This window comes from Durio zibethinus, chromosome 9 (genome assembly GCF_047325235.1).
Source record: "Durio zibethinus cultivar Kanyao isolate XHJ-2024 chromosome 9, ASM4732523v1, whole genome shotgun sequence".
In the NCBI taxonomy this organism is placed as follows: domain Eukaryota; kingdom Viridiplantae; phylum Streptophyta; class Magnoliopsida; order Malvales; family Malvaceae; genus Durio; species Durio zibethinus.
Window position 1 is genome coordinate 6,996,627 of NC_143170.1, and position 25,086 is coordinate 7,021,712.

The following is a 25,086-nucleotide window of genomic DNA, read 5'->3' on the forward strand; positions in this document are numbered from 1 at the left end:
CAGGAGGATCATAGTTCTAAGCTTTTGTAAATTATTTATAATATTATTTATTAAATAAAATATTTAAGCAAGCTTTAATTGCATGATTGCAATTTTGCGTTGGTTTTAATATAAAATTTACTTCTTTTTTAAATCTTTTTATCTATTGTTGATTATATTGCTCAATACTTGGTTAATTTTGGATGATAAACTTCATAAAGTTACAATAATAAATCTTACATTTATATAATCAATTATTATATTATAATCAAATTATAATTATTGAATAATCAATTAATTAAATTATAACGTAACTAAACCAAAGTGGCATTGATAATTTACTTCTTTTTAAGATCATTAACCAAATACAACAAAGGAGAGTTTATGCTGCACATTTTGGAGCATCATTAATTACAGATAACGATAAAGTAGGTGCATAGTTACCCTTCGTGAAAAGAAAAAAGACAAAAGAAGAAAAAAAAAAAAAACCCATCTGTGGTTGAAAAACAACAAATCCATAGACAAGAAAGAAACTATTTTCTTTGCTACCATTGACAAGATATCTTATATACTCTTTTTTTTTAATAGCAATTTCCGAAATGGATTGGGTAGGATTGCGTTTTCCATTGTGACAATTCAAACACAAAGTTTAACCAAACCTTAACATCAGATAACGTTCCTTCTCAAAAATTACATAATAGTTAAAATGTTTTTGGCAGCCTAAATTAAACACCTGTTTGCTTGGTGGTCAGTTTGAGTTTCTATGATAGGCATTGAGTCATGACTTCAAACTGGATCCTATATTCCGATTCCTATCCATTTCTCTCATTTCCCCCCCTTTCTTTTGATTAACAAAATTGTCTTTTTGTCCTTTCGATAAACTTTGAACTGTTGAAGAAGCAGACGGGGCGGGGGGGAAACCGCAGAGGCGCTAGTATTTACGAAAACGAGTGAGTTTTGTCTAAATAACCGCGAAACTGAAAGTCCCGGTAACTGGCAAAGCTAGTGCGCGTAAGTAGAGCCCGCATCGCCTGATCCCACACCCCCACTCCCACAAACTCCAAACACCAATCACCTTTCTTCTGGTAACGTAAATTACCAAGCTTTACGCTTCTTACGCGGGAATCAATTATGGGTCTTGTCGTAGAAGACCCATGGTCTTACTTACCCAAGTTCCCTGCTGCTAACTGTGGCAGTTAGAAACCTGAAAAATATTATGTCCCACTCCTTTCACTCTCTCTCCCCCTAGAGCTTCTCATTAAACCCGCTCACCTAATCCATCAAAATTGAATCTTTTCAAGAAACAAAAATTGAGGCATAAGTTCCCGAAGGAGCAAAAGCCAAAAAGACAGGTTTTTAGTTTTTGGTTTGGGAAGAGAGTGAAAATGTCAGGGGATGATATAGAGAGCAGGAGAGGAGGGGTGAAGAGAAGCAGCAATAACAACAATAATACCAGCAGCGGTTACGCATCTTCATCAACTTACCTGATAGAGGACACAGAGACGCAATGGACATCGTGGTTGGTACCTATGTTCGTGGTGGCTAATATTGCTGTTTTTATTGTTGTTATGTATGTCAACAATTGTCCGGAGCACAAGCATATGAGGCTTGTAGGCAAGTGTGTGGCGAGGTTTCTTGGACGCTTTTCTTTTGAACCTTTGAGAGAGAATCCTCTCTTTGGTCCCTCTTCTTCTACGTAAATTACTTATTCCCTTTATTACTTCAATTTCATTTTCTTTTGTGATTAGCCTGCCCTCTTGTTTTGTTGCTTTTTTTTTCATTGATTTAAATTTTGGAACATGGGTTTCAAGGTGAGTTTGAATTCTGAATTTGGGTCACCTTTGGTGGGCTTTTGGAGCATTTGTTAGCCTATTTCTTAACCATGCTTTCTCTCTGATCATTTTTCTATTGGAGTTGTCAAGGCAGTAAATTGGGTTGTTGGTGGACCTTAACTGAAAATGCTTTTTCTTCTTCCAATTCGTAATATTTATCGAATTTCAACATTATTTTTCGTTTGATTTGAGATACTAGGTCTCTGTTTTCCGTGAATTTTTTATTATCAATTTCTGGAATTAGAATTTCTCATATCTGAATTCTGGTGTAAGGCTCTCATATCATGAAAAATGTATATGGCCATATGTTTTTCAGCTTTCCACACCTAATTTTTGCTGTTTAGGCTGGCTATGTAAAATTCTATTTGGCATAAAAGTATTGGAATTTCTTATTGTGTTTGACTATTGCATGAGGAGAAATGCTTTCAGGTAAAATTTGGTGAATTTACTTTCTCATGCCAAATGCATATAAGTATCTGCTTCTTATTTATATTTTGCTATTATTTTTTTTCTTGGACATTGTTAATCGGGATCATTTGGGTTTTGATATGAAAACTCTGCATATTCATGTTATATGAGCTTTTTTTATTACTGAGTAGACACTTTGATTTAAAAGTTTCTTTGGATCGATTGAAATGCTTAATTTTATAAATCTCTTATCTTAACTGTCACCCAGGGACTGTTGTTGATCAAGTTTCTTTTTGAAATTGATGTTCGTTTAACTTGTGAATTTTAAGGGTTGTATACTTCTGGTTCTTTAGGAGTTTCAGTCTGGTTCTGGTTTCTGCTGGTGAACAATCACTGGCTAGTTACGTCTTTCCTTATTTTTCTCCTCTTCAAGTCTCCTTTTGATCTGTCTCTTACTTTACTCAAACCAACGTGCTAACAAGAACAAATATTAAGTAAAGAATTATGAGCACACCTGTGCTGCAGAATTCACTCATATTTGGCTTTGAGTTTCTTCTTAAAGGAGACTGGTCTTAGAAAGAGGCTAAATTACATTGTGCTTGTTGGGAATTAGAAGTAGGAGTACTGAAAGGGGTTAGTACAAAATGTAGAAAAAAAAGTTTCGCTTGCTTGGCAGGGGGAGAGTGAGAAGAAAGAATGAATGAGAGCAAAAACTAAGCCTGTAAGTCCAAATCTTTCCAACTTCAGTGTCTGTCTGGCAGGGGAGAAGTTGAAAATAGATGAGATATTTATTGAAATGTAACAAGGTATGTATGATTTGGCAAGTAACAAAATCACAAGGGTATAAGATTTAATTTTCTTTCATGATATTGATGGAAACTAGCAACTCAACCAGTGGATTTCCCTTTAAAATGAAGTTATGTTTTCTACTTTGGCAGATTGAAGAAGTTGGGAGCTCTTGAGTGGACAAAAGTTGTGCTTAATCATCAAGGATGGAGGCTTATCACTTGCATCTGGCTGCATGCAGGTGTTATTCATCTTCTAGTAAATATGCTGAGCCTGGTCTTCATTGGTATACGCCTTGAACAACAGTTCGGGTTTGGTATGTTTCTCCTTCTGTTTGAAATTTATCTTAATCGCTTGTTCATACTCTTTTTGTAACTCATTGATGATGATTTTAGCATCTTGTTTTTTTATCTCCTTAAACTGTCTGTAAATTAAAATTTGAGATAGTTTGACGATCTGATATTTGTTGTTATAAATTTGCAATGTTGCAGTGCGGATTGGAATTCTTTATCTCTTGTCAGGATTTGGTGGAAGTGTGCTTTCTTCTCTATTTATCCGAAACAACATCTCTGTTGGTGCCTCTGGAGCACTTTTTGGGCTTCTTGGTGCAATGCTTTCTGAACTTATTACCAACTGGAGTATATACACAAACAAGGTGAGCGATATTAACTCTTCCGTTTCCTTGATCATAGAATCTTGTATAATACATATATTACTACAATGTAAACCATCGTAATATTTTATTATATTACCAGGCTATGTTTTACACATTGTGTTCATCAATGTCCTGGTGTTAATGGTCTTATTAATGGCCCTTTGTCTTGCTTACTCCCCTTTTAATATTCCTCAGGCTGCAGCTATGCTCACTCTTCTGGTCATCATTGCCATTAACCTTGGAATAGGAATTTTGCCACATGTTGATAATTTTGCTCATATTGGTGGATTTTTAACTGGGCTTCTCCTTGGCTTTGTTCTGCTACCTCGTCCTCAGTTTGGATGGTTAGAGCGCCGGAGTCTTCCAGCTGATACTCGTTTGAAATCCAAATACAAGCCTTATCAATATGTCCTGTGGTTGGTTTCCGTCGTGCTGCTGGTTGTAGGGTAAGTAATCATTCATGCTTCAAATAATTGATTGTCGGGTCGTCAAAGAAGGATCGGAAATTGAATCAATGCTTCTTAATTCATATGGTTTTAAGATGATCTTAGTTTGGTGACCGTAACGACTTGAATGGGCATTTTTATCTGCAAAATCATGGGTATTATGGATATATGGCAATGGAATAATTTTCTTAAATTCTGAAATGACTTGTCAGGTCATAGATTCATTTGTTATGAAGAAGACAAACAAAATGGAAATATTTCACTTCTCATTGTACTGTTAATGCTCATTAACATCTGTCGTTTATGCTGATGGTGTGTATTGAGGTAGTGGGGCATTGATTGATGGTTCCATAGTGATGACAACTGGATATAACATATAAGACAGTCTTTTGTTTATGTTTCCTGTCATGGTTACTTGTTTCCAAGGCCCGAGATGGTCCATCTTTATGAGATTTTCAAGATCAGGAAGAAACTAGAAAATTTTTGTACTATTTGTGTACAAGTGATTTCAAAATTCCATGTCTCTGCAATTGCCACACGCTGACTCAATTGCTCTCTGTACTTGCTAAAATGCAGATTCACTGTTGCTTTGGTAATGCTCTTTCGGGGAGAAAATGGAAATGATCATTGCCATTGGTGTCACTACCTAAGCTGTGTCTCCACCTCTAGATGGGATTGCAATGAAAACTAGCATTGGATAAGTTTCATCCTATTTGGAGATTTCTATTTTTACATGCAATTTGTATAGGTTAATATGTAAAATGACTCTTATACTATTTATCTTTTATAAGTTTGGTACTTAACAAAAATAAAATTTTCATTTTAGTATTTCAATTTTCGTTTGTTTAAATATTTTAATACCTTAAAATATTATTAAGCTACTGACATTATATGAATACTTAATAAAATCATGTCATGTATAGTAATATTCAATTATTATCACTTAAGTTATTGTTACTCCAACAAAAATTAAAAAATAAAAATAAAATCTTATTTTTTAAATAAAAATAACTTAAAAAATAAATAATATGATGATAATATGATATTTATATTACGTGTCATGATTTTATGGAATATTATTGAATATTAATGTAACGTAAATAATTTGATTAAATGTGTTAGTTTAGATTAATGTGATGTAAATAACTTAATTAAATGTGTTAGTTTAAAGTGCTTTGACAAAAAATTTGGGTAACAAAATAAAAATTTTATTTTTTTAAAATATTAAATTAACAGAAAATATAAAATACAATAGTCAACTTTATATTTAATCCTTTTGTAAATGCATAATAATAGTTTAGAGCGTTAGTAATTTTTATTTTTTTTACTGTCATAGATTTTTTAAACATCAAAAGACTGCTATTATTATTGCCTTTACCTCCCTGTACAGTATTATCATGCGTATGGTATGAAGCCCTTCTCTTGTAAACAAAGAAACAAGGAACAGCAAAAAACTCCCTTCCCAGCATACTTACTATGCAAAAAATGTTACGTGGCAAAGAGACGACCACAATCTAAAATGCGACAACTATCTGCTTGGATTCTTTGAGCATCTATTAGTTGGGTTACTCGTATTTTGTCGCCGTTATCATCCGGTCTGTAACGGGCCATCCATGTTTGCTTGTCTTCGACATCGGGGTAAAAATACGGAAAACAAAAAAATCTACATGAATAATGTAGTCATTTGGACTTCAATCGGAGATCTTTAGGTCATATTTAGGATATGCCATAATAAATAGAATAAAATAATACTTATTTTATATTATATTTGATTTATATTTAAAAAAAATATATAAGAAGAAATAATTATTTTTTAATGTAAAGTGATTTAATTATCTCAAAGTAAAAATGATTATTATTTAATTATAAGATTAAATTTATATATCTTATTATATTTTTAAAAATTATATTAATAATTTAAATCATATAAAATTTTAAAAAAATAATTTTAATCAATAAATAAATTTTCTTACTCTAATATTTACACACATAAAATATAACATAAGATAATATTATTTAATCTAATTATATTCATAATATTTTTTTATTTTATCCTATTATATTCTTATTTATCAAAAACACCCTTTAAGTTATATTAGTTATATAAGATAATGAATAAAATAAGAATTTAGATCAAATTTTTAATATATCTAATATTATATTTAGTTTATATATAAAGAAAGAAATAAAATTATAAAAAAATTAATAATTCTTTTGATATAAGATAATTCAATTCTTTTTGTAGAGAAGATTAGTTTTAAATAATGAGATTGAACTTATTATATTTTTAAAAATTATATTAATAATTTAAATTATATAAATTTTAAGAAAAATTTTGATAATAAATAAAATTATTTTATTTTAATTCTTATATATATAGAGAATATAAAATAAAATAATATTATTTAATTCAATTTTATTTATAATATTATTTATTTTATTTTTATGGTTATTTTGTTCAATAAACATATTCTGAAATATAGACTCACGTGATAACCATGTGCACCACGCAACCAGACAATTCTCATGGCCTTAGGGTCGCGTGTTCTCAAAAATCAGTAGATTAGTATATTATAATTTCTATAGTTCTAGGGTAAAGCGCAGCGCAGCCCACCTTAGCTTTACCGGGGGCGGGCAGATCTTGGGCTAATTCATTCAAAGTAAGACGGTCAATCGCTTTGGTGCTCTAGGCAGAGTCCTATTCAACCTTTGTGAGCCTCACATGTTCAAATTAAATTAACGCTATAAATTTTAATGGTTTGTCCAGAAGTCAAACTCATCTGGTGGGCTGCTAGGATGAGGTCCAAACTGATATGACTTTATAAAAATTAAAACACTTGAAATGTGGGGTCACAGAATGATTATAGGAGTATCGATTTTGCTTTCATGGGCCACCACAATAGATGCAGTCGTGGATTGCACCACTGTGACAGGGTTTAACCTCAGCCTGTTCCACCTTCATTACCTATGGTTCACCCGAGCCCTACCCAGGCTCACCAGGCTGTGATGCTGTGACGAACTTGAACGTAATCTTGATTAGATAGATATTAATTTAAAAGTTTAAAATGTAAATTATATATTTTATTTTTTTAAGTGTTAATTTGTACATTTTTAAAGTTTAAATATTAAAAATATAATTAATTTATTAAAATTTAAATTAAAATAATATATTTTTTGAAAGTTTAAATTATAAATTATTTTTTAAAAAATATTAATTTATATAATTTTCAAAACTCATACAGCAAAAATGCAATTAACTGTTGAAAAAGTAAAAAACTACCATTGCTTTTCAATTGAACTTGATTGAGATGAATCACATATGTCATTGTTCAATTTTTAACCTTGATTTGAAGAAGTTAAATTGCCAATTACCACTGATCATCTGTCCTTTTTCACGCTCACTAGTTATGTGCGACAATCTGTGATCCGCAGCTGTTTTTTCAAAATGGTTTTCACAACTGTATGATTCACCATGTGCGATTGTCAGTTCTGGGAATCCAAGGTTTCGTTTGTTTTGTCATGGACAATAAAAGAATGTTCACCGTTAACTATCACTGTCACCATGTTATGTAGGCAACAGTTGATAGGACAAAGACAAAGGATGAAACGAAGCCATTGGGAGAACAGCAGGTGGATGGATTTAACCTCCGTGAATGCATAGTGGGAAACCTACATAACTTCAACTGAAACTCTTTTGTTTTATTTTGCTTAGATAATTGAGTTGAAAGTTGAAACTGATCCTGAAACAGTTAAAAGACGAGAGCTAGCGATTGTAGGAAAGCAGAGCTGGTTTATAAGTATGTTACACATACGCAATCTAGTTTATAACATGTTGGAGAAAATGACAGTAAACCTATTTTTCTTGGAAGCTGTGCCATTTTCAATATCAATAATGTTGAATTTGATCGTGCAGGATCAAAGTTTTGTAACAACATGGTAAACTAATTACAACTCTAGCAGACCAGCGCAGCGCTGCTGTCGCACACCAGGAAACGAAAATAGGAGGGGGGAAGAGAACGCGCCGGGGGGGGGGGGGGGGGGGGGAAGAATCATTCGCTTTGGTTGGCACTACCAAGCCTATTCCGATCGGATGCTGGATAAGCCCTTTACCTGAAGTCAACATGCTGAGCAAAATCTCTTTCTGAATTAGTCCTTGAATCCCACAACCCCTGAAAAGTTCTTCTGGTTGTGCCATATTTGTGGAATTCCAGCCTCTGCCTTGGGGCACTCTGGGACCGATACTTAGCCCGGGATGATTCTGTGTTCGCCATGTAATTTGGGTAACCAGAATATCCACTTAAATAGCCCCATGAGAACTCACTCCTGGTGGGTGTGAAAGGACTTCTCCTAGCACTACTTCCAGGTCTAGATGGTGCAGAAAGCCCTTGTGGGCTGTTGTCAGCAGTCCTTAAAACTGCTTGATCTTTCCATCCAGGATATGTCAGAGGGCTTAATGATAAAACTTCTGATGAAGAGAGATTTGATATGGGATTTGAAGCTTTCACTGATAGTTTTCTTGGGGAATCGTACACCATGAAGCTCTTGTTATAATCCAGAGCCGAATCATGCTGAGATGCCCTAAAGTTCCTGTTACTCTGTTGAGAGTTTAAGCGAGGTTTCCATGTATCTACTTCAAGGATTTTGTCACTCTTCTCATCATCCGCATGCCTATGTCTAAGCGAAGTATCTCTCTGGTTGTTCCATAAACTTTCCTCCATCCAACGGTCTAACCAATTTGAACCCATCCGTGCTTTCTCTAGATCAACGATGTCCCTCAGGTTTGAATTTGAACCACATCTCTGCATGAACAAAAGCAAAATTCAAGACATATTCAAAGATCCAATTTTATACCCCAGTGCATTTAAATTTGTCATGGAGCAAGATTCAGTGCTCAACTGATTTGGGAACACTACCTATGACTTTCAACTCATGTTTAAAAGTTAAAACTAATTATATCCTAACATCAAGAAATTCAAGAATGAAATTTTTTCCTACTTTGAAAGGCTATGCTGAATCCCATCATCTGGGATAAGCTAAAAGAAACCATTTGTTGATTTGAAAGTAAGTTTTGCTAGAACCACATTCATCTTCCTTTAAATTCGAATATGCAGGAGACCATATAGGTGCATGTTAAAAAAGGAATCTGCAGTGCCAAACTCCCAATTAAGTGATACCTTTAGGATTGAGGGCCCATCAGATTTAGAATTATAAGCATGAAGTTGGCATTCATCTTTTACAGGCATATGTAGGAAAAAGAAGCACATGAGCAGACTGAACATACAGATAAGTTAATCTCAACAAGTTCTTATAGATCAACCACTCCTTCATACTGTATCTGTATGTTATACAGCAGTAAAACGAGTGCCGAAGATTGGTAGCTTTTCTTTCTATTCAACTTGTAGATTCAGCCAGCACAGTTAATTTTGTCTTCACCAGAACTTTAGTCCATTTGACCACAATTGATCTTCAGATCATGGTTAAAGATTAAGTTATATATAAGCATAAGAGGTGCTTAAATTGAAACTTATGCTTGAACTCAGGCTTTTGGCCAATGACATGCCATACGCATAAAACTCTACAAATTTTCTTAATAGAGAAGCAATTGGAAGTAAAAATAATTGATTGGTATAGTAGCGAACAAGGAGAATTGCCCCATATGGTTATTGAGCTGCCTTTTAAACAGTGCCCTTCTTCAATGCGCTAAAGTAAAAACAACAAAATCCCCCATAAAGATATTAGAACTTTAAGTTTAGATAAAGCAAGTGGCCCCTCGGTATTTCAATCTATTAGTGCATTAGGAATCATGTGAGCTCGGGGCAAGCATATCAAATGGCATATCTTTTGCCTAACACAAACCTTCTAAATCGAGTTTATAAATGAGTAGAGAAACTAAAACTGTCCCTAAACATCGACAAGAGTAGAGGTCTGCTTACAGCATTTTGTGAATGTACAGAAATCTTGCCAGAAGAATCCAAAGATTTTGTCAGATGAGCACGACTAGCACGGGCTCGAGCTTGCAGTCTGACCAATGTTTGCATGCGTCTGAGCATGTCTGCTGTTTGCTTTCTCACAATGTGGCCTCTCACTAGTGCTTGAAGCTTCACCAATGCTTTCAATGCCCTCAGTGCCCTCCGTGCCTGGACCAAGCACCAGCAGAAGTAAAAAAAAAAATAAAAAATTCAAGCATCATTTCCATCAGAGATTAACCAAAACCATCCAATACCAATCCAATTGATTGTATGATAACCCTTGTAAGAACATTGAAGAAGAAAAAATGGCAGACTAGTATTTCTTTAGTCCTTTCAGAAGTTAAAGTCTCCAATGATGCATTAGCCCAGGAATTAAAATATAATTTTCATCAGATTGAAAATGAACTCAAAAACCGAGAGGCCTTGGATGAAATCATTATCTACCATATAAACCAAATGAAAAGAGGGTAGCAATAAAGAAAAAATATAATCTCTCCAACATACAGATCATACCAATACTAATTTAACCATGACTTGACAGCTTTACAAAAGTTTAACACAATTGTTTAACGGATAGCCATCTCCACAAGTAACTTGTCCATTAATTAATGCTAGGGTGCTCATCTCATCTCCTTTGAGAATGAAAAATATCTTCCAGTAAACTGGAACACTGGAAGGCGGGCAGATTCAGTGGACAGATAAATCATGTTTTCCTTGCAAAATGTAGCCAACATGGAAAATCGGAAGAAACTTAAATCGTTCTCTTTTCTGTATAGTTCAAACCGGAATAAAGCTTGGAACTTGAAGACAAAGGTAAACTACAGGTACAAAATCTAACAACTTTTCCAAAACTAATGAATTTTCAGAAGAAAATTAATAACCAGTCACAAAGTTGATGTTAAAAAGCCTCCCAGTTGGAACAATTATTTCAATTCCCAACCAGCTCATTAAAAGAATAAAGTAGGCCCAACAGCTTGGCTGTAACATGAAATATTTGCAGAATGATTCCCTACTAAAATGAGGTAAAACTTGCATGTCACCTGTGAGAGAATAAGTCCCAAAAAGCAAGAAGCTAATTTCGACAAAAATTCTACAGAACAACATTTTGGGTAGAACAATTTTGTTTTAAAAGTAGTATTTCCGAACTCAAATAATATTGTTTTTTTTTTTCTCTTTTGACCTCCCAGGTCTTTAAAAGCTTGTGTTTAACACAGTAGCAGACACAGTTGAGACAGCGACGGAAAGACAGAAAGAAGAAAGAGGAGTTTGAATTTGGTCAAACAAGTCGTACAAGTTTCACATGCTGCAACTCCCCCTGGTCAAATCCACTCCTCTTTATATCACATCACTTCACGGACTCATTCCTTCGGTTCAAATAAAAAAAAAAAGAAAAACCATTTTCTATTTTTTCTAGTTCTGAAAATCTCTTCTGGTAAGTGAGAAAGAAGACGAAACTAAAGCCATCGAGACACTGATGACCAGCCATTCAGGGCTTCTTCAGCTTCCCCATAGGCCATAGTACCCCCAAAATACTAGAAAGCATGAGCGTGGAAGGCTTATGAGTTTAGTTTCGTCAGAGTATGACGTCTCTGATACTCAATATGAAATAGAACACGGGTGGGAAACTCCCACGTACGACATGATAGTTTGAAGTAAATGGACTTTCAAAAAAAAAAAAAAAGAAAAATCAGCAAATAAGACAATGAAGATGATTAGAAGATAACAGGGAATCAGTTGCCCTGTGAAAGCCCGATGGCGAAATGACCACCTTTCAGTGTCGGCGCACCATATTGACCTTTACAACGCTTTGTTTGTTTTTTTTGTTTTTTTGGATGTCTCTTTCTTTCTTTCTTCCTTTCTTCTTCTGGGACCATTCCCAGTTAAAGCTTCAATAACACCATTAAAACAACACTCTTTCTTTGGATTTAACAAAACAAAATCTGGAATACTTCATATGCATTTGCCCAAATAGACGTCGCAAAACACTCTCAATGCAATCTTATAGCTTCTGTTAGCTCTAAAAAATCTAATTTTCAAAAAAAAAAAAAAGCAGCTTTTCGAACTACTTGCCTCTTTCAAATTGGAGAGACGCAGGAGAGAGCTCAAAAGAATATCAAGCACACATCTGTTCCCAATTGAATCCTGAATAAAAATTATAAAACAAGGAAAATAAAATACTACTAGTTCCTATCTTTTTTTCTTCCTTCAATTGTTTTTTATTTTTTCCCTTCCAATTTACATTGGTGACTTGAATAAGCGGAAAGAAAGCGGGGAAAAGTCAAAAACCATTGACGAACGTAGAAAACGAAAAGACCCATCAACAGCAAATGACTTAAGACGAATCCCAAAGGGCATTCACTGAAGAATAAAAAATTTAACACCAAGGAAATACTAACCAGATAACCTCGAAAAGCGGACTGTATCCTAACAGCCGCCTTTTCCCGTGCGATGCGTCGGTTGCTCCCAACGGCGTCGCCACTACCCCAACTTGTCAGCCTAACCACCTCAGCCGCCGCATGCGCTGCCGCCAGAGCAGCCTCAGCTACGACAGCAGTGGCGGCTGCCACTGCTATGGCGTGCTTGCTGGCATCCAATGTGTCATCGTATGTACCAGAAAGAGCATCAAGATGGGAACTTAAAGACGTGGGATTGGAAGATCTGGCAAAGCTCCAACGGCTCCTGTCTTTATGGGAGCCGGTTTGGGCTAGCTTTTTGGCGCCAAAGAGTCGCCGGAAAAGGCCCATGGTTCACTGCCCGCAAACTACACGTCCAGTTGAAGGCATGGTTGATGGGGAAATAAGCATTTTTTTCATCTTTTGGGTGACAGAAAGAGAGGATAGAGAGAAAAGAGTATGGCGAAACCAGTGAGGGTGGAGAGGGAGAGACTTGGACTTTTTTAGCCAACGATCCACAATTCAAGACACTCATACCATACGCGTCTCCAAGAATCTGTAAACACGCGCGTTTAGCTCTTAATTTTATTAAAAATAAAAATAAATCTGTCATTATGAACCTAAGCTTGTAAAATTTTATTTTATTATAATGAAAAATTTTAGAAATATTTTATAAACTATTAAAATGTTTTTATTTGTTGATTAATTTATAAAAAATATTTAATTTGATTTATTTGAATAAACCAAATGAAAATTATATTTTTTAAAATATTATTTTAATAGTTTTTGTTATTAAAATTTATTCACTCATTTTTTTATTTAATTAATATAATTATTATAAAATAAAAATATCTTCTATTTCATGCAATAAAAAATAAAAAAATTATTTTTATGTTTTTTAAAAAGTTAAAAATTTTATTTAAATATTATCCTTTACCATTACAATGCCCCCTTAATTGATATAGACACCTGTTATTATTAACTATTAAAAGCTAGTACTCTTTAAACATGCAATACTTAAAGGCCAGCTGTATGTAGTAATTCTGACTTGTCAAATATATTTTTTAATTTCATAAATGAGATTAATAGGATAAGATATGTATTATTTTGTTAATTTTGTTTATAAAATTAAAATATTTTATTAATAGTATATTAAATAATTTTTTATTTAATTAAAAAATTAATTTTTTATACAATTAAAAATTAAAAAAATTCAATATTCGACGAACGAGAATTAAATTTTATTATGGAAAACTAAAACTAATTTATTATTTTGTTTAATAAAAACTTTATATTTTTGGTGGAATTTATTTTGTATAAGACTATAATGTTAGAGGATCTCTTACAAGAAAAGGAAGCTCAAAACAAAAGCATCGTTTTTTGTTTTTAATCATCATTCATTTCCTTTGGCAAGCATTAACCATAATTTGAATTCAAAGTTTAAAGAAAGCAGGTCAAGAAGGAGAGAAATGTAAAGTGAAAACTCCAGATTTCAAATTAGATAAACGTTGGTATAACTGAATTATTGCAATTGTGAAAAGACAAAGAAAAAAGTGAGCAACTTAAGAGGATGAATTTACCCATCATTACGAAAAAGAAACTAAGAAGTGCTTATATGATTATTGATTAGTTAGCAATAAGCAAAGGACGAGGCAAAAGATGGTTAGCGAAAGGCCGAATGTGAGTATTGGGCTGTTCGGTTAGGTTGTGTTTTTTGGTCGTTGGCGAGTAGGACCTACGCATTTCAATGCGAAGCACAAGAAAGATTTTTGATGAATTATGCAACCAACAAGGAGTCTACTTGGAGACACTTTTATAAGTAGTATTATTTCTCCCTGGTTTTTCTTGTGTTTTTAGAAACCATGCTTTGACTATGGATGTGTTTTTCTTTGAATCTCGTCTTATTTCTTTTTTGATTTGTCCAAATTATGTTATATACTAGTTTCTTTGGGTCAATTTGTTTTTGGAAAAGTGGAATGGGAATCTTTTTCTTTTTCAAATCCTAGATTTATGGACGTAACATGTAATATTCCTTAACCAAGACTCTCCATAAAACATGAAATTCTGATTGGTTTTAATGAAACCCGTTACATGCATCTACGTCCTCTAAATGGCACCAGAAATTTCTGAATTTTGATTTATCTGTTAATTTCAGTTCAGTTAAAAGCAAGAAATCAAAGGGTTTTCATCAACATGGACGGCGGCAACTTGCCAATGCTTTTGGAGCTTTGAACCCATTTTTTAACATATTGTTACTACATGCATTGGTTATAGCCACTGGCCCGGAGATTTAGCAGCTTATTTACTCACTGTTCTTGACCGAAGGCTGGCTTGTTAGCTACATATTCTGCAACAATTTGCTAGTAAATTCTCTTCAAGATTTGTGTGGAATCCCTTCGGAAACACCAGCCCTGGCCGTCTAACTGCGTCTCCTTTCTCTGACACTGTCTACCTATAACAGTAGTAATTTACAATATTTCATCTATTCTTGCAAGATTAAATACAGAATAACATCTTTAGAAGTCTTAAATTATTCATCATAACTCTATTTTTATGACCAGATGGTGAAGAAAAATATACATTTGCAGCTTCATGTATAGTGCTCCAGCACAAAGTCTCGCACCACTACCAAAGCCCATAAAAAATTTAAAACCTGCACTTAATTCTCGCCCTTGGTTTTGTTATACTTGTAATTAGTTCCAAATAGTCTGAAACAAAATCTCAAAGTTTCCCAATAATCAACTATATTACCTTCCATCGCCATCGATTGAAAGTGAGCGGGTACTCATATTTTGTGGGGTTCAAATGGACAGCAGGTGTACAAACCAAAATAATCCAACCTGCAGGAATTGTATAACCTGTTCGAGCCACAAGCCATCTAAGAAGTCCAAATCGGTTTTATCAAAATTAAAAATAAAATAAAAAAGATGAATTGATTTGTTGATTTAAACGTGCCTTACATTTCTATATCTTTGATCACTTTCCTAAAATTACTGGGACAATATTTCCTAGCCTGATGGTTTCATTGAAAACCTGATCAGATGAGAAGTTGTGAACATTTGTGGAAATGATTTATAAAAGGAATGCTATATTAGACTTCTTAATGAAGAAAAAGTGGTGAAATATTTATAGTTGAACTCACCATATGTGTGAAAGTCATTAATTTATATTCTTTCCATGTGATTCGAGAATCCTTTGTTTCTCTTTCCCTTTCTTCAAGCTCAAATAGATGAAAAAATCCTGTAACATTTCAGAACTGTACAAAAACAAGTGTATCGACAAGGTAGAAGAACATGTTCTATTCTGCCCCTTACGTGGGCCCAAGAAATGCAGTATCGGAAGTTCTGTATCTTTGACCATAAAGAAAAAAATAAAGATGAATGTGGAGGTTGGATGTCAAGTTCCATAGCCTGCAAATGGTAAATTAGCATCCAGAATTTGATCAAGGTGACAAATTATCAGCCAAACTTATGGCCATTATTTTGGTCTGTATAGTTGTGTTTACTTACCCACGTCATCCGCATGCTGTTTGACACAGAATCATGGTATGAGCTACGAATTAAATGTTCCTGCATCGACAATGCCCTTGTACATCACACAAACAATATTTCCGACTGCATCACAAAGTAGGGCATACAAATATTAACTGGAGTAACTGGATTTGGCTTGGTTAGTCATCTTGGTCATTATGGAAGTTAGGTTGTTGGTACATTTCAGCATTGGGCTGGAGGTATATGCAGTGGACAACCCGACTGGCTTCAAAGTTGAATGAACCCTATGCAAGGCATTTTTCTATGATTTAATAAACTTTATCGTAGAAGCTGAGTAAACATAACTACTTCTCAGCATTATTTTATCTAGTTAAGCCAAATATCACCTGCATAAAAGGAGCTTGGCCAGAGGTTTGAGGTGAAACATATGCTGGTTAGCAACTTGAAATGCAGGTAATTGAGTTTGGTGAGTATGATCATTCATTCTGAATTCTTTTAATATTGGAGTGTCTCTCCGGCACATTTTTCTGCTTATGTCTATGAAGCACAACAGTCTCATTTCCCTTTTTACTCTCTCATTTCCCTTTTTACTCTGTGCTCTGCTATTGATCCTCAATGGCATTTCCATCTAGAAACATCTCCACATTTTAACTGTCGGAAGCATATGCAGTACTGCAACTTTAGGCAGTAGCTTGAGCTTCCTCAGCTTTTAGTGCCAAGATCTTCTCTACCCCTTCAATTACTTCATTGAGTTGTCTTGAAGCAAACTGAAATGCATCATCAGATTCGGATGCTGTGACAGATATATTGAGTATGCTAAGACACATATCTCTATAACGTCTTGCTGCAACCAACTTAGAATTTTCAGGCATAGTGAAATCACAATCCTCTCCTGCATGCCCAATCCTAGCATCTTTGGTCCATCTTCTTAAGATATACCGGCATGGGACCACCTTTATATTCCTATGATCAAGCACTATCAATGCATGGCTACAAAGAAGCCCAATACATTCAAACTTCATGCAACTGCAAATGACTGTATGATCAGAAGAATCAAATGTAACAGTATATTCTTGACTTTGTCCAAATGTGTTAACTTTGTATTAAGATAAATATCCATTTTGACTACACTGATTACTGATTAGCAACAACATTTAAACACTTGTCATACTCATGCTGAAATAATTCTAAAGAAATTCATGGAAATTTTATTTATGAATTCTTAAGAAACTTTCTAGAGTACAAGAGTATATATATAGCTAAAACATCAAATCTGTCAAATCCCATGATATCCTAGAGATAATAACAAATCACCTAAAAATCCTCTAACGATAAATGGAAACTACCAAGTAGGAATTTGGTCAATGAACCAAGTCCCTTTTACTTAGAAAACAACCAAAATACTAAATGAATGACACCTAATCAAATCTGGTTAGGAATCGATTTTCCACACTTCCCCTCAAGTTGGGTGGTAGATATCAATCATATCTAACTTGGACTTCAAATTCTCGAAATTATCACAATGAAGAGCCTTGGTGACGATGTCGGTTGTTTGATGTTCTGTTGGAGTGTAAATCAATTTAACTGCACCTTCTTCAATCTTCTCTTTGATGAAGTGGTGATCAATCTCTACATGTTTTGTTCGATCATAATGAACATGGTTCTTAGCAATGTTAATAGCTACTTTATTATCATAAAACAGTTTCATTGAATTCTCAACTAACTTCTTTAGTTCTTGTAGCATTCTTTCAAGCTAAATTTCTTCATAAATCCCATAAGACATAGCCCTTAATTTAACTTCAGCACTACTTTGAGCTACCATTGCTTGTTTCTTTCTCTTTCAGGTGACCGAGTTGCCCCACACATATGTACAATACCCTATAGCTGACCTTTGGTCTGTCACAGAACCAACCTAATCTATATCTAAGAAAATCTCCACATTTCTACTTAGTGTTTTTTTGAAGTGCAACCCTTTGCCTAGATTTTTTTTCAAGTATTGAAGGATCTAGTATACTGCCTCCATGTATGTCTTTGTAGGATTGTTCATAAATCAGCTCACCATACTTACAGACAAGCTAATATCAGGTCTAGTGTGTGCCAAATTCTCACAAGTCTCTAGTATATGTTTTGGTTTGTTAGAGAACTTCCATCTCGATTACTCATATTGACATTTGGGTCTATTAAAGTATTCATTGGTTTACACTTGAGCATTCCTATCTTTTTAAGAAGATCAAGTATATATTTTCATTGTGAAACAGAAATACCATTTCTTGATTGAGCTACTTTCATGCCAAGAAAATATCAAGCTGTCTCAAGTTTTTTATTTCAAACTCTTTAGCTAGAAGAGTCTTTACTCCAACTATTTCCTCTTTATAATCTACTATAAAGATAATATCATCAACATAAACAATCATGATAGTAGTTTTGCTATTTGATGAATGTTTGACAAACCTAGTATGGTCGGATTGGCATTGTAAGAACCCATTCTTTTTAACAACCTTAGTCAAATTATCAAACCAAATGCCATGAGCTTGTTTGAAGGCATATAAGGTTTTTTAAAGCTTACACACCTTGTTAATGTTGTCATGGTTGTCAAACCCTATAGGAATCTTCATGTAAATCTTTTCTATTAGATCACCATTCAAGAATGCATTTTTGATATCGAGTTGGTGAAGAGGCCAATCTAGGTTTGCAACAAGTTATTGTAACACACGGATAGAATTTAATTTTGCTACAAGAGCAAACATCTACTCATAATCAATCCCGTAAGACGAAGTGAATCCCTTAGCCACAAGACATGCTCTGAATCTATTCACACTTTCATCTATATTGTGTTTGATAATAAAAATTCACTTACACCTTACTGGGCTCTTTCTTCCAAGAATATCAGTAATTTTTCATGTGCCATTTTTTTTTAGTGCTTACATTTTTCCATTACCGTAACCTTCCACTTTGGTTGTTTGAGTGCTTATTAGATGGTATTCAGAATATGAACATCAGTTAATGATGTAATTAGTGCTCGGTAAGTAAGAAACAACCCTTCATAGGAAACAAAAGTACTAATAGGATGCTGAGTACATGATCTCACATCTTTTCTTATAGTAATAGGCTACTTAAGATCACTAAAAAAATCATCAGAGATAGGTTTAATAATTGTGTTACCTGTATGAATTTCAAAAGCCCTTGAATTTGGTTCAGAATCTTGGTTCTGTGTTGGAGATGTACAAGTCTCTATCTCTTTTTGAAACTTTATTCTCCTTGAGTATACAGTCATTTCCTTAGCTTTTATCTCTTACATAGTTTTAAGAGATTTTGGAGACTCAAGATGACTAGTTGACTCTAAAGAAGAAGAAGAATTATTTGAAATGGGAATTTGAATTGGCAAACAAGTAAATGAAGGATCAAATGATGGCTCAATCTTTCAAAGTTGATATTCTTTAGAACTTTCCCTTTGAATATCCCCTTGGGGATAGAATGGCCAATTCTCAAAGAAGGCGACATCTTTAGAAGTGTAAAACTTTCTAGTAGTTGGCTTTTTGGTTAGGTGAATAGTCAAGAAATATACACCTGAGTGATATGGGGTCTAGTTTACTACATTGTTGTTGGTGTATATGAATAAAGGTAGTACATCTGAACACTTTGACTAGTATAGAGGAAATGATTTGGATGTGATGATAGGTTTTGAGAAGTGTTTGATAAAGGGTTTGAAATTTTAGTACTTAAGAAGGTATCCTGTTAATAAGAAAGGTTGCTGTCAAGATTGCCTCTCCCCAAAAATGTTTTAGGATGTGAGAGGGTAACATAATAGATCTTGCTACTTCCATCAAGTGTCTGTTCTTTCGTTTGGTGACTCTATTTTGTTGAAGAGTTTCAATACATGAACTTTGATGAATAATTCCTTTATCTAACAAGTAAGATCCAATAACTGAATGATAGTATTCTTGTCCATTATCTGTTCTGAGCACCTGAATTTTTGCTTAAAATTAAGTTTACACCATTTTATTGAAATTTTAAAATATTGAACCAACCTCTGACTTGTTTTTCATGAGGAACAGTCATGTAATTCTTGCATGATTATCGATGAAGGTAACAAACCATTTAGAGCCAATAATATTGTTTATTCTCGATGGTCCCCAAACATTACTATAGATCATAGAAAAAGGATTAATTGATTTGTATGGTTGACTTGGATATGAATTATGAATGTGTTTGGAAAACTGATAAATTTTACATTGATAAGACTCAAAACCTTTAATGAATGAATCAGGAAATGATTTTTTGAGGTACAAAAATTTTAAATGTCTTAAACAATAGTGCTATAACATGATTGTATTTTTTTTATTCTTACTAGAAGATAAAATTGAACAAGCACTCTTTCACGATTGTCTTTTAGATTCTTCATCTTTAAGGAAATAAAGTCCAACACATATCCTAACATCGCTAATATTCTTCTCCAAATTCGAACCTTGAAATTCATACGTTAAAAAGAAATTTAGTAACACAATTAAGATATCTCATAATTTTACTAATAAATAGAAGATTGCAATGTAAATTAGGAACACGAAGAATTGAGTCAAGTGTTATGTCCTTTGAAATAATGATTGAACTTGTCTTGGTTACCGGAGAGAGTAATCTATCTGTTATTCGAACTGTAAGATTTTCAGAACATGGGTTGTATTCATGAAACATCGATGCATCACCAGTCATGTGGTTTGATGTGCCTGAATCAATAATCTAAGATCTTAATTTTTCACTTTGCACAAGTAAAACATTGAGAGAGTTACCTTTTTGTGCAATAGACGCTGTGCTTACAATTGACCTAATATTTTGAAGAGACTACAGAATAATTTTCTAAAAGAGTTTCAACTATTTCTTATTGAACAAGCTTGATTTTGGGGGTGTTAGAATTGTCTGGATGGTGGCAGAATTTCTATGACTCTCGATTTCGAGTAGAACATGGTTTGCAATCAGTAGCTTTCCCATGGATTTGCCAACAATTTTTCTATGTGCATCATACCTTCTAACAGTGGTCACACTAAGGTCTGTTATCTTTTTTCTGTCAATTTCACCACCTTGGTAGGATTTTGGTCATTGTGCAGCAAGGGCTAAATTTTCTGTCTCTTATGGACTACATGACGTCCCTAGCATCACTTTCCTTCTACTTTCTTCTCAGTCGACTTTAGAGAAAACTTCTCAGATGCTGCGTAATGGCTTGATGTTAAGAATTCTCTCACAAACATCATCAAAGCTCTTGTTTAGACCAAGTAGAAACTTATAAACTCGGTCCTTCCCCACTATTTTCCTGTATTGTTGGCTATCATCAAGGCACTTCCATGCTATTTTTTCAAAGATATCTAATTGTTGCCAATAACTAGTTAAGGAATTAAAATATTCTGTGATAAAGGAGTTTCCTTGTCGTAGGTCATGTAAAGTGCTTTTGATCTCGAATATTACAGATGTATTTTCTATGTTGGAATAGGTTTCTTTCGTAGCATCCCAAATCTCCATGGCAGTTTTGTAGTACATGAAATTTTCACCAATTTCGTTGGTCACAGAATTGATCAACCATGACATTACCATGCTATTCTCCAACTTACAAATTCGGTACTTAAGGTCATCCTCGCTGGGTGAAACAGTCAATCCGTAAGATAATCCTCCTTACTTTTTTCACAGATGAACTATATCATTGATTGAGACCATTGGATAAAGTTTTGTCCATTGAGTTTGTGACTAGTGATAGGCAAAATAAGGGACTTGGACAAACTTGTGCTACCGGCCATGGCATAGAAAGAATATATATATATATATTTATAGATTTTGATGATTCAGGATGAACGCTCTCATACCATGAAGAAATTCATGAGAATTTAATTAATGAATTCTTAAAAACCTTTCTAGAGTATAAGAGTATATATATAGTTAAAACATCAAATCTGACAAATCCTATAATAACTTAGTGATAATAACAAATCATTTAAAAATCCTCTAACAATAAATAAAAACTATCAAGTAGGAATTTGGTCAATGAATCAAATCCCTTTTATTTAGGAAACAACCAAAATACTAAATGAATGACACCTAATCAAATATGGTTAGGAATTGATTTTCCACAAATTCAAATGTCTTTGGTGAATAGATTTCACTTGCATGCTTTAACAAAATCACATTCCCCATTCAATTTTGGCTTGCTATGGCTCATTTCATCATTAGCTTCAATTTCTTTGTAGCATTGCTCATCCACTACCCTCTCAAAGTGCTCGAAAAATTGAAGCACATCCTGGTCAGAGTTGAGATACCTTCTCAACTTGTTAGATAAACTCTCACCTAAATGTGAGAGTTTCATGTCAATAAAATAAGTATTCCTGCGATATACCACAACCCATTTCTCCCTTTCTCGATACATGCACCTCAAACACTCATTTTGCTTAGGTTATAATTGTCCACCATAGCCACCCAAACATTAATGAAACATCCTCATCCTTGTGGTTATAAATGCAACTTCTAAATTCGGTGGCAAAAGCTTCAGCTTCCTTCAGTATGTAGCTAAGGAGTTTAAAGTATTCTCGTGGATCTGCTACTCACATATATGCTGACTTGTTTCTGGTAGGACTGAACTGATTGCTTCTACAACTGTTGCATCTTGATCTGTGAGAATGACCGTCGGCTTCTTCCCAGACATTGCTTCTAAAAGTGTATGAACTATGAAATAACCACTTAAGCGATTCAACAGTAGCACTGCAAAGAGCACAACTTGATTATGATGATTCACACCTATAAACTGTACAAATGGCTTAAAGTCTGTGTTTGTTCAACAACTCGTGTTCAAAAGAACCACATCACCGAAATAATTGTAGTCCACTACCATATTATCATCAGACCAAATATGTTGCTTACCCTATCATTAATATCAGGTCGTATTGCATAAAAGAATGATGGATTTCAAAGCGGTGCCTCTGAAAATAACGCAACAATCAACCTGCCTCTCCCTCCTTCATATCTCTCACCCTTTCAGATCTTAGGTAAATGTCATAATCCACAGCAAGACAATCAAGAGACTCAGGCACATATAATTTTCTAGTCATCAAGTCAAAGGATGGTTTTGTGTCTCTGAATTATTTGGCTGATCAGTTTCAGAAGCTTGAGGAAAGCATAGTTCCTTCTGAAATTGTAATATTTGACCATTGTTAGGATTTATGTTGTCATGATTGTGGTTTGCTTCAAAATGACTAACCCGATATTTACCATTAGGCTGACGAGTAATGATCATATGTGCCAAGCAATCAATTCTTGTTTCCTTTTGATGCTTCTTCACGTTAACATCTCTTTGGTCTTTCCTCTGATAACCTTCTTTAGAACACGTAAACTTTCTATAAACCACCTGGCCATGAATTTTACTCCTGTATAGCCAATCTTTTCAAACGCTAAAACCTAACAACCTAGCATATTTATCGTAAATCTGTATGCGTGTTCTTTAGATTCAAATTCTATTCCAATATCTATGTTAGTTTCACCTTTTGAGGGAAGACTGGACTGAGGTGCATGGAAATGGTTCACCTTTGGGCTGCAACAGTCCTGTTTGAGCTCTATTATCTGGGTCATCGTCAGAAGGGCTACCCAAGTCATTGTCATCATAGTCATTGACCTTCATTGAAAAGGAAGAATGAGTATATTCCTACAAAAAGAGAAAAAGGGTACGAAACAACATTCTTTATAGTACAGTGAAACTCAGTGCCTTGACATGCACGAAGGCAGGAGAAAGACAGAACTCAAAGATAGCACTAAGGAAAGTAAGTTGGTCAAATTATATGGGCAAAATGTAGGAAATTGTCAGTCGCTTTTTGAGCCACCAATTACACAAATTAAATTTAAGCCTTAAAAGATTTTGGAAGCTATTAACTATTGAATAATATGAGTTCAAAATTACATTTATATTACTCAAAGAAAAAGAAGTCTGCTCAAAATTTGATAACTGAATCAGTCAAATTGCAAATTAGATGAGTTCCTTAATTGAAATTAACGCCAGTCTCAACATCTATGACTTTCCCAACTACATTATAAAGACGGTAACCAGGAAAACAAAACTTTTCGGCATAGAAATTTAAGCAAATAAATTTTAAAAACAGGAATTGAATAAATTGCATTCAAGTAACTGAGTGAATTGGCATTTTTCGTAGCTGAAATGAGGAAAAGTATTGGAATTGGATAGATAACTAAAACAACGCTTTTCTCGGGAAAAATTACAATAAACAAAGGAATTTCTAAACGAAAACAAGATAAACAGTAATAAACTATGACGCAAGCACTCGCCGCAGCCCTCCTTACCCCCTGAGTACCGGCGGGGTATCCATGTTGGATACAAAGCGGAAAAAAAAAGAAGAAGAAAAAGAAGTAAAACTGAGCTGGGTGTCGCTAGGCTAGCTACCATCGTTTTCGACAGAGAGGAGATGTCGGATTTGACAAGGAGAAACGAGGATTAGTCGGTCGCGTTTTGAGAAGGAGAAGAAGGGCGGTTTAGGTACAAAAGTAACGAGTTTGGGTCTACAGACTTGACTTAGGCGGCCCATTTAATGATTTTAAAACATAGACAAACTGCTAAGCCTCTTACCAAAAATTGCATTTGGTGACGGAAAAAATTAGCATCCCCATGGTCTGGGTTTTTACTGCATAGATTAGGTGGGAGAATAATGCTTCATTCTACCATACATACATAGATACATACATACATACCACGGACTGCAAGGGTGGCTGCTGTAGTAAGTGAGGGCCGCGTGACTGGCATGATCAAGTGAAGTAATGAACTAAAATATCCAAAGAGCAATATGTGGCAGCATGTGTGCTACAGCAGGAAATGAAAACATAGTACTTTTTGAAGGATTCAAACTCTGGACAATTTAAAGCTTCTGTGGCCATTTTTAAGGGATAATAACAAGCTAGGCTTGTTTGGTATAGGCCGATTTGGTATCAACATTTAAACACTTTGAGATTGCACGCGTAGCTAAGTCTTAGATGTTAATGACAGGTCGAGTATTTTGGGCAGAATTAAGTGAAGAACCCCGAGACACAAGGATTTTATCCAATGATATTGAGTTGATACCCATAATCTATCGTAATGTGTTCTGTTTTAGGC

At 34.3% G+C, this 25,086-nt stretch overlaps 2 protein-coding genes and 1 pseudogene across 2 annotated transcripts; 1 reads left to right on the forward strand and 2 right to left on the reverse strand.

The window, feature by feature from the left end:
* Positions 1 to 1,173: 1,173 nt before the first annotated feature.
* On the forward strand, positions 1,174 to 4,940 carry LOC111310213 (RHOMBOID-like protein 3). The gene is made up of 5 exons (XM_022909441.2): positions 1,174 to 1,675; positions 3,158 to 3,321; positions 3,497 to 3,660; positions 3,856 to 4,106; positions 4,683 to 4,940. The coding sequence occupies exons 1-5, from the start codon at positions 1,365 to 1,367 to the stop codon at positions 4,795 to 4,797; spliced, it is 1,005 nt and encodes a 334-aa protein (XP_022765176.2). The 5' UTR covers positions 1,174 to 1,364; the 3' UTR covers positions 4,798 to 4,940.
* A 2,912-nt stretch (positions 4,941 to 7,852) lies between these two features.
* LOC111310221 (protein IQ-DOMAIN 24-like) lies at positions 7,853 to 12,959 on the reverse strand. Its single transcript, XM_089765752.1, has 3 exons — positions 12,472 to 12,959; positions 10,040 to 10,243; positions 7,853 to 8,905 (listed from the first exon to the last, which is right to left on the reverse strand). The coding sequence occupies exons 1-3, from the start codon at positions 12,817 to 12,819 to the stop codon at positions 8,213 to 8,215; spliced, it is 1,245 nt and encodes a 414-aa protein (XP_089621878.1). The 5' UTR covers positions 12,820 to 12,959; the 3' UTR covers positions 7,853 to 8,212.
* A 2,444-nt stretch (positions 12,960 to 15,403) lies between these two features.
* Positions 15,404 to 23,794, reverse strand: LOC111302956 (protein FAR1-RELATED SEQUENCE 5-like; annotated as a pseudogene).
* Between the last annotated feature and the right edge of the window lie 1,292 nt (positions 23,795 to 25,086).